This window comes from Rutidosis leptorrhynchoides, chromosome 9, assembly GCF_046630445.1.
Source record: "Rutidosis leptorrhynchoides isolate AG116_Rl617_1_P2 chromosome 9, CSIRO_AGI_Rlap_v1, whole genome shotgun sequence".
NCBI lineage: Eukaryota > Viridiplantae > Streptophyta > Magnoliopsida > Asterales > Asteraceae > Rutidosis > Rutidosis leptorrhynchoides.
In genome coordinates, this window is record NC_092341.1 from 68182874 (window position 1) to 68200132 (window position 17259).

The 17259-nt window shown below is 36.5% G+C and overlaps 1 protein-coding gene across 10 annotated transcripts; it reads left to right on the plus strand.

Annotated features, from left to right (window-relative positions):
* The first annotated feature begins 2134 nt into the window (after positions 1–2134).
* Positions 2135–7780, plus strand: LOC139866229 (uncharacterized). 10 transcript variants are annotated; one of them, XM_071854386.1, is made up of 12 exons: positions 2135–2411; positions 2496–2624; positions 3822–4119; positions 4201–4285; positions 5966–6152; positions 6280–6350; positions 6427–6505; positions 6611–6704; positions 6777–6872; positions 6977–7151; positions 7226–7335; positions 7594–7780. In XM_071854386.1, the coding sequence occupies exons 8-12, from the start codon at positions 6651–6653 to the stop codon at positions 7714–7716; spliced, it is 558 nt and encodes a 185-aa protein (XP_071710487.1). In that variant the 5' UTR covers positions 2135–2411; positions 2496–2624; positions 3822–4119; positions 4201–4285; positions 5966–6152; positions 6280–6350; positions 6427–6505; positions 6611–6650; the 3' UTR covers positions 7717–7780. The 10 variants fall into 10 exon arrangements, with proteins under 10 accessions (XP_071710487.1, XP_071710489.1, XP_071710492.1 ...); XM_071854388.1 differs by having other exon boundaries at positions 2135–2624; positions 4201–4293; XM_071854391.1 differs by having other exon boundaries at positions 2135–2624; positions 7453–7780.
* The last annotated feature ends 9479 nt before the right edge of the window (positions 7781–17259 follow it).

Below are 17259 nucleotides of genomic sequence, written 5' to 3' on the forward strand. Positions count from 1 at the left end.
ATTATAATAAAATATATATAATCATTTTACAATCTTAAGAAATCAAGTAATAGTATAAGCTAAAGATTATCAAAAAATTAAACTTACCCAATTCAACCTCCATTGGTGTAACTCCGACCGATTGGTCGGTTTATTTCGGCTCTGCCATTGAAGAACCTTGGAGAACCAAGAAAAGGTTCTACCAGATTCACCGCTATATTTCAAAAAATGGCGATTACACCATCAACCGCCGCTAACACCGTCGATGCACATCTCAAATGGAAGAACACCCACATGGAAGAAAGTTATAATTTTTATAATCAAGAAAACAATTACAAACTCATTGGCAGTAACATACAAAACGATTTCCTTATGCTATGAAGTAACTAATCAAAATGTCATGTTATGGCATACCTTCAGCTATGTTTAAAGCTAGTGAACTGGAATCCAAATCAACTAAGCTTTAAACAATCATTTGTAAACGAAATCGTCTCCAATATCGGTTGTGATCTATAGAAGCAACACGAGTAAATGATCATTATTCGCTATAGACACATCAAGTATATGACTTATTAAAACGATGTGATTTCCAAATTCAATCTGACACGAACATATACCAAACACAAACACTATCAAGCATTGTGAGAAATTCCTACCTGCTATGTTATCAGGTTATTAACTACTTCCAAAACGAAATCAATTTCATTTCGAAAATATATTATTAGAAAACTTTTTTGCAAGATTATACATGTAAAAATCGAATTCTTTAAGCTGGTACTTGCATATCAATAAGCAATAATCTCAACTTAGAAAATCATTGATTTGTCAAAAACTATAATACAAAGATAGGTTCATACCTACTATAGTATAGTCCGGAGGTCACCTCCAATATGTTATTCTAAAAATGGCCTCCAATGAACAAAAATTATTATTTCCAAAAGATAGAAACCTTATGTCATAATCCAATTTACATTATGCGATGAAAAATTGAAGTCTTCCATGTACGTATAAGCAACATTAAAGCCTTAAATTTTCAATTTAAATACAGTAGCATGATCCTATGAGTGAAGAATTCTAAACTGATAACTTCATCCCAAACTTAATAGTCAATGTCTATTATTTCTAACGCAATATACCCACACACTTGTTTTTTGACCAAAAATAAACACAGTCATTTCAATTCAATAAGAACCAAGCAATTTCTACATCAATGTTACAAATTAACATATTAAAAATTTTCAATTAAAAACCACAAAAAAAGATTTTCAATCTCATCTTCATTGCGAAACACAATTTTTACTCGATCAACAAACTCCTACGAAACCCATATCTAAAAAGGAGAAGTAAAATTTGAATTAAAATTCAAATAAATCGGTTGATCATCATGTAGCAAATTTTTGCATAAATAAGATTATATACATAAATCGATAAAGCTAGGGTTAGTATTTGATTTCAAAAAAGAGGGAATGACTTACTGGAGGTTGCATAGATGTATAGATTGAATGACAATAAATACATACGATCATAAAGTAGAGAAAATAGAATAATACGTGTAGATGGAGACGAATCTGATCGAGAAAAACACAAAATCAAATTAGATCATAACCGATGATTGATTGTATAATGAATAATGAATTGCGAATTATGAATACCTGATTCGATCTCTGAGAATTTAGAAAGCGATAGAGACGGTGTATGATTAAGGTTACTGTGTATAATTTGAGCAGTTTTTGTAGATTTAAACATTGATTTTCATGCACGGACTATATTTTCTGATTACTGAAAGATAGAGAATTATGAATTTTGGATTTCAAATTTCAAATTTTAAATGTGTTATGTTTAAAAGCTGCTATTGATCACATGAGTGTGTCATAAAAAGTAATTGTTGGTACCTTTCCCATCCATAAATAATTAAATAAAAGGGCTTATCAGATTTTTTAGTGCCATGTGGGTTTGTGAATTGGTGTATCTATCTGGTGTATCTATATGTATAGGTAGTTTGTGAGGTAAAAAAAAATGAACAAATCTTGTATATGTATAGGTTTTATGTGAGTGATCCCTCTCTCCTAAGTGGCCCTTAAATCGTGGGTTGGATGAAATTTGGACAAATGATATATATATATAGCTAAGCTTATTTTTTGAGCTAAGGAGATAAGTAAGCATCCAGCCATTATTCTCAGTCATCAACCTCCCGCTCCACCTTCTTCCTCTGTTCTGCGATGTACTATGTTTAGTGGGTACGAGGGTATTCCGGTCATTTTTATTTCTTTATCTAACCTAAAGTTTCTTCTCCAGTTCATACAGAATTCAGATTATCATCGCTACAAATTTCCATCTCTCTACCGTGAATAAATTTCCTAATTCCCGTACTCATTCATTTATGATTAATCGATTCATATATTTCGGAATTCAAAATTAATCATCAATTTTAGGTTATTGATTTTCTCATTTGCTATTTTTAGGTCGTTAATGATCACAATTGCATATTTTCATCTTCAATTTTGTTTTTGAATCAGCAATTTATATGCTTTTGTTCGATCATACACAATCGTTGTAATCCTCGATCACTTCACGCGAGGCCTGATTTGGTATTCATAAATCCAAGATATCTGCTTACGGGCGCAGTCTGATTAAGGGTCTGCAACGTAAGAATTGTGACTTTTATGTGTGTTTTTTTTTATTTTTATTTTTTTGGGTAAAGGGGTACCCGATGAAATTTTATTAAAAATAATAAAATAATGAATTACAAAAAGCACGGCTGCTTTAAGGGAGCCTTAAAGCCCAGCAGACAACCAAAAAAAAACCCAAACAAAACAAACAAACAAAGCTAACATCTAATCCAGATTCCATGTGATCCGGAACAACTTGCTTTCACGCGACTCTTTGAAACGAACTGACATCAGTTTCAGCCTCACTGAAGCATAGATGACTTCAAACAAACTCCCAGCATTCCGAGCTTTCTTCTTAAATAACCTGTTATTTCTCTCTTGCCAGATAAAATAAACTGTAGCAGCAATCATTAATTTAGCCACAAGACAGTTAGCACTCTTCTGCGCGGTCATACTTGAGATCAACGACACCACATCCGACCAATTAAAACTGGTAGTAGCCGGCATATAAGGTTGAATCAGCAACCAAACATTACGAGAATACACACAATCGAAAAATAGATGGCTATGGGAATCTTCACAAGTCGAGCATAATGTTTTTTTTTATTGTGAATAATGTTTTATCTAGTGTTTATGTATGTTTGTAAATCTGATTTTATTTAGTGACATGAAATTTCCAGGTAGCACAGACTAAATTGTACTCATATTAGCTTCTCAATATTCTATAAGATTAGTTTTTTGTTATATTATGATTTTATTATCCTTTTGTGAAGTAAAATATGAATCTTTATGATAAATAATGAATGGTGTATGTGATCAAATTTCACAGGTTGAATATCCCTCATTATTCATTAGTTACTTTGTGTGGTCTTCTCCTACACCTAGTTGCAAAGCTTATAGTGCTCTATCACAAATATGGTTTTTAGTACTTTAAAATTAGTTTTGAATTTGTCAATGATGGACACATCAGTCCATCAAATTACTTTTGCTCTATGTTATAATAGTTTAAGAATGTTTTGTTTCTCTGTAATAGGTTTAGTCTTGTTAGTCGGTTACCATACATGTTTTCATGAATCTGATGTATAAAAAAGGACCAAAAGTAGTAAAGTGAACCATTCGACGCATGCTAAATGTTGACGCATTTCAACCCACAATCGTGTTGACCTGTTACCCAATCCGCTGACACACCCATCTTGCCATCTAGCATCTGAATTTAGCATAAATTATCTGTAGTTTGAGTGTAGGGTCTCATGAGCTTGGTCTTACTTCACTGTCGAGCAAGATGTTATCTTTTGGTTGCCATGGGATGAATGGTGGAACTTTTAAGTTGACCAAAGTCAAAGACGACGCTAGTCCTCATATTGAGCTAGTTCCGCTGCATTCTGACCTTCGGGCTAAATTTAACGAGACTGCTTCATGGCATTGTTATGCACAAAGCATGATAGGGTTGCCATACGGGTATCATAATTTAGTATTTGCCTGGATAGACACTCTCACTGATAATTTTCCACCACCTTTGGATGCTAATCTGGTATTCCATTACCTTCTAAATTTATTTTCAGTCCATTATGCTACATTTATGATTGTTTAACCTTTTTTAGTTATGTTGCAGGTTGCTTATGTTATGACCGTGCGAAATCAACTGCAGCCTGCATATGCAGCTAACATGTGGAACGGAGCATTGAATAAGCGACTTGGTACCGAAGTTCGGTCTACTTTTTCTTAATTTCATATACAACAACAACAACAACATTACCCAATCCAACGAAAGTGGGGTATGGGGGAGGTGAGTGTAGACAATCATTCCTCGTACCCTAGATTAGAAGGAAGTCACTACTCCACCCGCGGGTATAGAACCCGCGCCTAGATAAGGTCGTCCCTCCCTCTACTCTAGCGCAAAAGAGATTGCTTCCTAAAGGACCTCCGGCCCGAAGAGCTCATAAGAACGAAATAGACAGGGCAAATGATACGTACCTGTACGAGTAATGAGCGCCTAGCAAGAAGCAACCATACACAGTAACCATAAAGGGGACACATATAGCAGTAATGCACAACAGTAGGGCAAAGAGCATGAATAAAATAGTGCACATAACCATTTAATTTCAGGTAGACATACAGACAAACAAGATATATACATATACATATACGCACCCACACAGACACACACATCGATGTATATATACCACACGAAAGCATGAAAAAAAAAAAAAAAAAAAAAAAAAAAACTCATGCTTAAACATAAATACATATAGATACATTCGTAGATATATATACCTAGGTACAGATACAAGACAGACAAACCTACATACACCAATACATGCACTTAGATACATAGATACATATATATAGAGATACAAACATATACATCGGTACATATATATAGCCTAAAAACATATACATAGATACAAAGGCATATAAACCATGTAGAGGGGTATAAATAGTGTGGTTATTGAATATCTGGTTATAGTTATATATGTAGTTGTATAATAAAAGTAACTAACACAATGAAAAAAAAAAAAATAACCTACTCAATAATTCTAATTCTACTCCTCCACAGGCTCCTATCAGAAGTCATGTCCTCCGTCAGTAGGAGCTCTTTCATGTCAAGCTTCAATCTATCCTCCATCCTACGTCTAGGTCTACCCCTTCTCCTTACGCCGCCAACGGCGAGGGTCTCGACTCTCCTAACTGGGGCTAAAAGTGGGCGCCTCCTAACATGCCCAAACCATCTAAGTCGTCCTTCCCTAAGTTTGTTGATGATGTTCCCAACTTCCAATTTCTCTCTAAAAACTCCATTTGGTATCATATCTAGCATGGTCTTACCACACGTCCATCTAAGCATCCTCATTTCTGCCACCTCCATCCTCCTCTCTTGGGCCTTCGTCATTGGCCAACACTCTGATCCGTACAACATGGCTGGTCTAATTGTCACCTTAAAGAATTTACCTTTCAGTTTAAGTGGGACCTTCTTGTCGCACAACACCCCTTTCGCAGCCCTCCACTTCAACCATCCTACTCGTATACGATGCGTCACATCCTCATCTATCCTTCCCGAAATGTGAAGCATCGAGCCTTAATTTCATATGAGTTGTGATAATATATATTTGAAGGTGGCAAATGTGTTGGTCGGATTATGGTTAAAGTGTGGTTCGGAACATAACGTAATTTCTAGCACAAGTGGGTTGATTTAGGTTGACCTGCCAGCAACTATTTTTTTCTTTTTAGATACATAATAAAGTTAATGTATTGAATATTTTTCAAATAATCTACAAATTTAATTGTTTCTATCATTAGAATAGTACTCATTTTATGACTAATAGGACGAATTAAGAGATTCTGACCACTTAAATACAATTTTGGGCCTACTTTTTTTGCAGGGTCTTGATCTTCCTGATATATTAGTCGAAGTTTAGAAGCGCGGCTCATCGTTTGCTTAGTTGGTATATGCTGACGGAAAGTCTAACTTCTTGTGTGGATTTCATTTTTAAAATGTACAAAGTAGGACTCTGGAGATTTTTCGGACGAAATTCAAGTCACTGAGTTCACAGTGAGTCATTTACCATTGTATGTTTTTGTCTCATGTCACAATTGTTAATTGCTGTTCTTTTTTTCTATACTTAGTGATATGTGTCATTTCTAGAGAATATGTAACTTTCATCTTGAATAAATATGCATGCCCATCAACATGTAGGTATTTTTCTTGCAAGAGTTTTGTAGCCTAAGCAAGAGCTTGCAAGTTGTCCAACAACACCGGCTATTCAGGTATGGATGTTGATCCCGTTTCTCAATATGTGAATCCTAACACGAGGGTTTTAAGCTCTTTTTAATATGCTTGTAGGGATCTAGTGACCGAAGGCATATTTGGTGTTTTACCTGATATTTTTCAGAGTGAAGATAAAAAAACTTGTTCTGACTGGGTAAGCAATTTGTATATCACTTTGATGTTGTTGTTGTTGTTGGTTTTTTTTCCCAAGTCTTACATGGCACATAGACCATTTCTTATTTAAAATTTATGAATGCAGGACAGACATCCTCATTTTTTCATTGAACCCGGACCCAACCATGTTGCGTTCATATGTTAGTCGGAAGGAAGGTGTGCGATTACTTGGGCTTCTGGTATCTAAACAACATGTCTATTGTAATTTCGTTGTTATTTAGAAGAAGGCATGGCGGTTGGTTTTTTAACAGGTGAAAGGGATGCTTACAGATTTTGGGGATGATATGCATTGCCAATTTCTTGAAATTATCCGTAGTCTTCTCGAATCTTTTTCTTCAGCAGGACAGGTTAGGCTATTATTGATTTCATATGGCAGTTATGTTTACTTTGTTTTATGAGTTAAAGTTCAACTAATTTTTTTTTTTTTTTTTTTTTTTTTTTTTTTTTGCAGAGAGATGCTATTGTTGAAGTCTTCTATGAAAGGCACTTGGATCAACTGATCAGTGTAATAGTAGCATCGTGCCTTTCAAATGACGTTACCTGTGTTGGTCATACTTCCAAAAGTTCTGATGGAATTCAAGCAACTGCAAAGCCTGAAATACTTCTAAACATATGTGATCTTCTATGTAAACATCCTCAGGTAAACTGTTTTTTTCCAACATTCATTCCTCTTAATCACTATATCTCTTTATTGTGATAGTTCTGACAAACTTTATGGAAGTTAACTCATCAAGGCCTATTTGGAAGTGTCCGCTTTGTAAAAAGCCAGTCTGCAATTTAGATATACGCATTGATCAGGATTTTCTTAAGGTAACCAAACCAAAACACATGCACATCAATATCTAATAAAAAATTTTAACGGTTACCAAATGGTACAGTACAAGTCAATCTTAACTGATCCTTTATTTCAATTACATCTTGAATGAGGCTGCAAACAATGTTATTCATGTGATCTTCATGGTATATTAGTCGAAGTTTAGAAGCGTGGCTCATCGTTTGCTTAATTGGTATATGCTGACGGAAAGTTAACTTCTTGTGTGGCTTTCGTTCTTAAAATGTACAAAGTAGGGCTCTGGAGATCTTTCGGACGAAATTCAAGTCACCGAGTTCACAATGAGTCATTTACCATTGTATGTATTATGTGCATCTGTGCAAGTGTATATACATAACTTTTTCGAGTTATGCAGATAAAGGATGGTTACACGCTCAACTTTTAGTAAATTTTTTAAAATTTATCATTTAATATGTTATCATACATGTAAAATATTTTATCGTTTTTCGAGGTTATTACTATACATATGATGAATGTTAAAGTGATGAAACTACCCTCTCGTCATAGATTTTCATATGAATAATATATTTATATTAATTTATTTGTTTTTATCATTATTTATCGCTTCAATGTTAATATTTTTTATGATAAACATTAATTTTTAGTAAAAAATTTTAGATTTATAACATAATACGTTAGCATACATCTGATGAATGTTAGTGTGCTTCGAGGTTATTATTATACATCCGATGAATGTTAATGTGCTGGAACCTCCTTCTCGTGTTCATATGTATAATTTATTTATATTAATATATTTGTTTTTTTATTTTATATTTAAATGTTATCATACATCTGATGAATGATAACATACATTTGACGAACGATAACATACATCCGACGAACGATAACATACATTCGGCGACAAACGCTAACATACATTCGATGAACACTAACATACACTCGACGATGAACGATAACATACATTCTACGAACGGTAACATACATTCTACGAACCGTAACATACATTCGACGAACGCTAACATACATTCGGCGACAAACGATAACATACATTCGACGACGAACGCTAACATACATTCGGCGACGAACGCTAACGTACATTCGACGAACGCTAACATACATTCAACGACGAACGCTAACATACATACGACGAACGATAACGTACATTCGATGAACGGTAACATACATCCGACGAACGAAACATACATTCGACAACGACGATAACATACATTCGACGACGAACGATAACATACATTTGACGAACGATAACATACATTCGACGAATGATAACATATATTTGATGACGAACGTCAACATACATTTGATGACGAACGATAAAATACATTCTACGGCGAAGGATAACATACATTTAACGAACGATAACATACATTCGAAGAACGATAGCATACATTCGACGAACGATAACATTCATTCATCGACGAACGATAACATACATTCGACGAATGGTAACATTTTATTCTTAAGAAAGAAAAACAATCGTATAAACTTCATATAAAGTTATTATTCATCTGATTAATATTCACCGAGATGTGATTATTATTCTGATGAAAGATAACATGTTGACATCTATCAATTACAGTTCATAAGATACCAAAATTAAAGACTAAACTTTTATTTTTTTTATTTTTTTATTTTTTGTGCGAACAGGTAAAACACAAACTATAAGAATCAACATGTGGAAACACTTGATAATTGAAAAATGGTTATCATTCATCGTTATGATAATAATAAGTAAATAATGCAACATATATTAAGAGTAAACAAAACAAATTATAGACATGATACATAAACACTTACTGCTTCAAAGTCGTAGGCTCATGGCGCCAAACTCCACTGATACCGCTTCCTTCAACTTCTCAGAAGCAACAACCACCATCGTTGGCTACCCATGCGAAAAATTGGTACTAGACAAGGTCACGACAATCCGTACCAGGTTCCACCACCAATGAGATCCCTTGAAGGAACAAGTCACATAATGTAGCTCCATTACAGCCCTTTTTTAAAGAAACAAACAAAGATTTCGTTGTTGACGCAGTCTTCCACAAAGCACTGACAGAATTGGCAGTGCCATTACACCTAACACATCCACCACCACCTGCAACACCAACCCATAGGCAACTCATGAACTACAAAATATATTCGGCAAACATGCCAAAAATCAGCAATGCAATCATAACTCCAGATGCTGAAGTAACAATCCAATCAGTTGTCACGACCACTGAACCTGCAATCAGCTATTACTGTATCCAAATATAAAGCATCTTCGTTGACCACCTCTATGATATTTGATGGATCCTTAACAAATCTTGTGCCTTACCGGAGGATCCACTTCATGTTTTCGTCTTATGTACATGTTATCTCAGTTGAAAAGGCATACCATGAGTAAATGTCAGTTGTTGAGATCACCAATTCTATGTTCATATAATGAATGTTAGTGTGCTGAGACATTTTATTTGACAAAAATGAGAAAATTAGAGTTTATTATGATGAATATTTACATTGTAGTCTAGAAAAAAAAGGGTAAAAGGGGGCGAGTAATCCGACCCCATACTCTGATGTACGCAGTCCAACAGGATTACTCCCCGACTGTTTTCAACCCATCTCTGGGCACCACTAAATATTCGTCCTCGACAGGATTTGATTTGAACCTGAGACCTCTTGCAAGGAACTTAGGGCCCCAACCACTAAATATTCATATTTTTTACTACCTACGTATACGTTGGATGTCCTTTTGAAAGCAATCTCTTTATCCATAGAACATTGAGAAGGAGGACTTTCTCTACTCTTTGTCAAGAGTGTTTCACTCTGGGTGAAGAAATGACTTATCTTTATTGTAGGATAGGATAGGGGAAAGATTGTCTACATCTTACCTCCTCCGTACCCCACTTTTGTGAGTTTGGTTTTTATTGTTGTTGTCTAGAAAAGAAAAAGGAAATAATAACATCTCGATGAATATTCATCGGATATTCGGATGAATAATAACTTAATATGAGTTTATATGTGCTTTTCTTTTTCTAGACTAAAATATTATCATTCATATTATCATTCATCTGATGAATGTTATCATTCATTTGAAAAATAATAACATACCATTAATATTTATTTATTTATTTATTTATTTTTTTTTTTTAGCCAAAAAATTATCATTCATCATAAAAAATAATACCCCATGAGTATTTATGGTGACAAACCAAATATTTATCTAAAATGAAACATATCAAATAGGTCAAACCGTTTGAAAGTCATTTGAAGATCCACATTATGAATGCGTCCTGAAAAAATTAGCAGGAAAAGTAGCACCCTAGTTTAGTGGCTTTCTTCCTAAAATTTACTTACAAAAAGAGGTATGTCTTCTTTATGAACTTAGCACATGTTATCAATATGGCGTGATATCTGTACTGTATTTTTCAAGAGAAAAAAAAGTGTAAAAATGTGTGAGAGAGGAGAGAGAAACCCAGAGAGAGAAAGTGAGAAATTCCAATGGAGAGAAGTGAGGGAACAAAAAACGCGCACGAGTGAGAATCGAGAGTCTTATAACGGTAACTATAGGTCGAACAATTCGCGTCAATCTGGAACCCATCTGAAATCGTTCATGTTTTTCAATTTTCCGGACGAGTGGAATGTGGTGGAGCTATGGAGGATGTTCAAGCAATACGGAATGGTCAGAGATGTGTTCATACCAAAGAAAAGACTAAGAACAGGGATGAAGTTTGCATTTGTTCGATTCAGTGAAGTAGGGGATGAAGCACTATTACTCAGCAAGCTAAGGGAGATCAAGATTGATGGCCAATCCCTAAGAATCTTCAAAGCTAGAGAGAGGGGCACTAACACAAACAAAGAAGAACACAAACCTGAAACAAAAGTCAATCCACCAAAACAGTTTGTGCCCCCTAACTCGTTTCGAGATGAAAGGAATTATAGTGAGGTTGTTGGGAGAAAAGTTTATGGTAGCGAAGTACCAGACCTGCGTAATATCATTCTGAACAAAAACAAAAACCAGGGTGAAAAAGAAACCAGGGTGCCCAACCTGAATGAACGTACAGTGATAATCCCTGAAGAGGATACCAACATGCAGACCATGAAAAGGGCACTTGTTGGAGAGGTCAAAAAACCAGAAATTCTAGAGAATCTAAAGTCCATTTGTGTGGCAGAAGGGCTAACTAACTTTGAAATCAAATATCGGGGGGGGGGGGGGGGGGGGGCTATAGATGATGGTGATGTTTGATGATGAAACTACTCCAACCAACATCCTCAAGAACGATGACCACTTTCTCAAAAATTGGTTATCTAACTTAAGAAGTGGAGAAAACCCTACCACGCCGGCGGGACGGTTAACCTGGCTTAATATCTTAGGGGTCCCGGTGAAGTTTTGGTCTGAGAAAACATTTCAAGCAATAGCCAAATGGTGGGGCCAAATCTTACAAACTGAAAATTGCTCCTTCGAAGGAAACCAAAGTCTCATCGCCGGAAGAGTGTTGGTTAAAGTGTTCGGATGCAACCCTATCAATGAAACAATCAATCTACGAGCAGGTCAAAGCATCTATTATGTTAAAGTGGTGGAAGAGGTAAGTAGCATAATTGAAATTGATTTGAACGACGATTCTGATAGCAACTGGGAACGGGAGGCATCGGTGGCAGGAGAAGACTCCGGCAACGAAAGCATTAACTACATCTCAGATGATGAAGAGTTATTTGCTAAGGAGGAGGCTGCCGAAAAACAACCGGAGGGTAATGAGGAGGTTGCCGGAAATCAATCACCGGTATATGACGTGTCAGAAAATCCAGACCAACAAAACGCCTCGGGCTCCCAAACAGACGACATGGGTAATGATGAAGTGAAACACGCGTGTAATTCTATTGACGAATCTTCAATCCCCGAGACGTTTAATAATAATATTATTAATAGTAATGATGAAGTGAAACACGCGTGTAATCCTATTGGATGTGAAGACTCAACAGGATACTCATCCAGTAACCCTAGAGATACTGGACTTCAGAATCAAGTTGGGCCAGAACAGCCCACTAAAATGTTCTATCAGGAAGCCATCAGTGGGCCCACAAACAAGCCCAATAACGAGGACATCCACATTAACAATGAAACCCATGAATTCTGTCCTGTGACTAATGACAAACCCACCCAAGCAAATTGTGACGAATTTAAGCCCAATAACGAGAAGAGCCCAAGAGAAGATGATTACGTTGCAGATTTAAGGGACGACGGTGTAAACGTTGAATTAACTGCGAGGTCAAAGAGGTCAGCAAAGGACGGTAGCCAACCACTAAATAACTGGAGGGCTTCTTCTGTCATGCGTATGAAGTGTTACGAAAGATCCAGACGTAAAGCTGATAAGTCGATAAATTCGAAAAAAAGTAAGTCGGAAGGAGAAAATAAGGAATTCGATTTAAGGCAAACGAAACGAGCCAAATCAAAAAATTCTAAAGCAAGTGTATGTAGCAAATTCGCCGATATCTCAGAATGTAGTATTGGTTTGGGAGAGTTCGCAAAACAACTCGGTCTCGATGTGGACGAAGGTCAGGCCTAACCTCCCCCTTCCTCCCTTTATCGTTTGTTTTAATTCTCATTATGAAAATCCTTTCCTTTAATATTCGGGGTTTTGGGTCGGGTAAAGAAAGTAAAGTAGGAGAAATTAAGAAACTTATTAACCGCGAGAAACCAAACGTAGTTGCGTTACAAGAAACAAAATGCAATTCGGTGGACAGAAATTGGGTTAGAGTGATATGGGGTTCCGATGACTTTGAATTTATTCAAAAGCAAAAAATAGGAAATTCAGGGGGATCTTTACTAATTTGGGACACCAATGAATTCGTGGCGGAACAACCTTTTTTTGATGATTTTTTTCATAGCAATTAGAGGGAAGTGGAATGGGTGGGATGAGGACTCTTTCATTGTTAATATTTACGGGCCACATAACAATGCTAATAAAATAAAAATGTGGGCGAGTCTTGAAAAATTTGTAGGTAATTTCGAGGCGGCTTGGATCCTTTGCAGTGACTTCAATGAGGTTAGGGATGAATCGGAAAGACAAAATTGTGAATACATTGAAAGGCGTGCGGAATGGTTCAATGTCTTTATCAACAATTCAAATCTAATTGATGTTCCGATGGGGGGGAAAAGATTCACAAGAATATGTGATAACGGTCTAAAATTTAGTAAGCTTGATAGATTCTTGATCTCAGAAAAAGTGGGTAACATGTGGAATGAACTTTCGGTGCTAGCTTTAGAACGCAAGACGTCAGACCATTGCCCTATTATTTTAAGGGATAGGGCGATAGATTTCGGGCCAAAACCTACAAAGATATTTGATGAGTGGTTAGAGGCGGATGGGGCGAACGAGATTATTTCTAATGCATGGAACAAAGAAGTTCATAGTAGAAGACGAGATTGCAAATTTAGGGATAAGTTGAAAAACATAAAAATTGCCCTAAAAGAATGGAGTCATAATTCACTTGGTAATATTGATGGGGAAGTCGAAGCTCTTAAAACCAAAGCTATGGAGTGGGAAAATATAGCCGAAGAGCAGGTACTTACAACCGAGGAGAGGAATGAATGGCTTGAGTGTCGAAAAAGGTGGATAGACAAAGATAAGGTGAAATCGAACATGGCTAAGCAAAAATCAAGATTTAAATGGCTTACGGATGGAGACGAAAACACCAAGTTCTTCCACTCTTTTATGAAAAGAAGATATTCGAAAAGAAATTTAAGGGGTCTAAATATTAACGGGACATGGTGCGACGACCCGATTGACATTAAACAAGAAGTCGTCAAGCATTTTAAATCTCCATTTGCCAACCGTAGAGGTGAAGTCTACAAGCTTCAAAATTCAGCAGCCATGCCGAGACCACAGCAGCTTTCTGATGCTCAGGCCGATCACCTTGAGCTCAAATTTTCTGAACAGGAGGTTTTCGATGAGATAAATGAATGCGGGTGTTCGAAATCCCCGGGTCCCGACGGCTTCAATTTCAAATTCTTCAAGCTCCATTGGGATTTAATTAAAGATGATCTTTTATCGGCTCTTAATTGGTTTTGGGATAAGTGTGAAATCTCGAACGGGTGCAACTCATCTTTTATAACACTTGTCCCAAAAGTCACGGATCCGGTGGGGTTGAACGAATTTCGACCCATTAGTTTGATTGGATGCTACTACAAAATTCTTGCTAAGGTTCTTTCCATTAGACTTCGAAAGGTGATTCCGAATCTTATTGGAAGAGAGCAAAACGCTTTCATAAAGGGGAGGTATATCCTTGACGGCGCTCTCATTGCAAACGAATCAATAGACTATATTAAAAAAAAGCAAGAAAAAAAGTCTCATCTTTAAAGTGGATTTTGAAAAAGCATTCGATTGCTTAAGTTGGGATTTTCTTCTCGAAATCATGAGTCGTATGGGGTTTGGTGGATGATGGAGGAAGTGGATCTTGGCTTGTTTAAGGTCGGCCTCAATATTCATTCTTGTCAACGGATCGCCGACACAAGAATTTAATATCGAGCGTAGGGTACGACAAGGTGACCCGTTGTCACCCTTCCTTTTCATTATTGCGGCGGAAGGGTTGAATTTGCTTACGAAGAAGGCGATAAGTGTTGGGCTATACAAAGGGGTGGAAATCGGTTCGGATAACGTGTTAATTTCGCATCTTCAATATGCGGACGACACCATCTTTCTTAGAGAATGGAGTAGACAAAATTTCAACAATCTCATGAAGTTATTAAAATGTTTTGAAAAAAGTCTCGGGTTTGAAAATTAACTTCAATAAAAGCCAAGTGTTCGGTCTCGGTGTCCCACAAACCGAAATTGATATAGTGGCAAGTTGAGTTGGTTGCAAAGTTGGAGAATTCCCGTTCGCTTATCTTGGCTTACCTATGGGTCGAAATATGAGCCGAGTGGAAAATTTGAAACCCGTTATTGAGAAATTTAACTCTCGTCTTGCGAATTGGAAAGCAAAAACTATCTCTTTTGGGGGAAGGTTAACGCTAATCAAATCGGTCCTTAATAGTCTACCGTTATATTACTTTTCTCTCTTTCGTGCGCCTTTGAGTGTCTTAAAAACCCTTGAGTGTATTCGTAGAAATTTCTTTTGGGGCGGGTCGGGTGATAATTCAAAAATTCCTTGGGTCAAATGGGATGTTGCTCTTTTGCCTTACGGTGAAGGAGGTCTTAACATCGGTACTTTGCGGGGGGAAAATCTTGCATTATTGGGTAAATGGTTGTGGCAGGCTAAATTGGAGCCTAACTCTCTTTGGGTCACGACTTTAAAAAGTATTCATGGTGCTAACGGACTACTCTTACCTTCGGGCCTCTCCGGGTCAAAAGGAAAGAGTGGTGTATGGTTTAATATCTTGCGCGCAGGTTCAGATATTGAGAAGACAGGATTACAGTTCTCAAATTCGTTCAGCAGGCAAATCGGGGATGGAGTTTCAACAAGTTTCTGGTCAGACTGCTGGTTAGGTGAAAGCCCACTCAAATCCAGGTTCGGGAGATTATTCAAGCTCGACCAAGAACAGAATGCAAGCGTCTTCGAAAGAGTACGTTGGTCAGAAGGCTCATGGCAGGCGACATGGAATTGGCAACGAGAGATTACTGGTAGAACACGAGGAGAACTCGAAGATTTAATTTCACTACTAAACGAGTACCACAAAAAAGATCAAAGTTTCGACTCTTGGGTATGGCGTCTAGCATCGAATGGGGTGTTCTCAACAAAAAAGTTATCATCACTTATCCATGAGAAGCTTCATTCAGACTCGAGTACGCAAGATGCTACATTAAAAAACAATTTGGTTCCTTCTAAAGTAGAAATTTTCATATGGAGGGTATTGAAATGGCGTATCCCGGTCCGTACCGAACTCGATAAAAGAGGTATCGACTTGGACACCGTTAGATGCCCTCTATGTGACGATGATGTGGAAACAACCGAGCATTCTATGATTTTTTGTCGGCACTCAATGGAAATTTGGGATAAAGTATACAAATGGTGGAAGTTGGGTTCGTTCTCAAACTTTAGTCTAAACGAGGCATTTCATGGTAAAAATAATCGACCTCTCTCCTTTTTGGGGTCAAAAATTTGGCAAGCAATGGAATGGACATGTGGGTATTTGATTTGGAAGAATCTGAATCGGAAAGTTTTCTCAAAATCGTGTTGGAATGGACCGGGCGGCTTAATGGAAATCCAACTAGTCTCGCTCGATTGGATATCTTCGCGTTTCAAGCATAAAAAGATCGAATGGCTACAATGGTTATTCGATCCACTTCAATATTGTATAGATTAGTTTAGTTAGTTGTTCCATGTATTCGCTTTTGTTGCTCTCTTTGCAACATGTTTTCGAGTTTTCCATAGTACCCAATTAATTGTAATGGGTGCTATTTCGTGTTGTTACTCTTTCTCGTGTTAATAATATGTTGCCTTTCGAAAAAAAAAAATTCAAGAGAAAAAAAAGTTATTTTTGTATTCTGCATCATTATTCCTTCAATCTCTTGTATGAAGCCACAACTACAACTACATACAATTCAAAAGAACAACAAAACAACTGTATTGTTACCCTGTGGTTGATCTGGTTAGCTTTTTAAATGATTTTTCTCTCTAGTTCCTACTTGGATATCATAACATCAGCCCTACATTTAACAATACCCATTCATTGACACATAAATGATGAACAAAACTATACTCTGGTAATGAACTATGAACCTACTAATAAATACTAAACTTTATTCAATATCACCATTGATTAATGAATCTAAAGCAGTGTACTCAAAATATTTGACAGTAATATTCATATAGTTTCACTCAGTTTTTTTGTGCTAACCATAAATAAACATAAAACATCCAGCACAATTACATGATACAAAGTATAAAAAATAAGATCTCAAAGAATAAAACTCATGAACAACGTCATCACAAAACGTACATTCAGG

Bases quoted from the DNA above. Each gene is read 5' to 3' on its own strand.
- LOC139866229 (XM_071854388.1), top strand. From the start codon at position 6,651: ATGTTGCGTTCATATGTTAGTCGGAAGGAAGGTGTGCGATTACTTGGG. The intron at 7,152-7,225 runs GTAAACATCCTC...TTATTGTGATAG, and splicing joins AAACATATGTGATCTTCTAT to TTCTGACAAACTTTATGGAA. The intron at 7,336-7,593 runs GTAACCAAACCA...TGTACAAAGTAG, and splicing joins TTGATCAGGATTTTCTTAAG to GGCTCTGGAGATCTTTCGGA.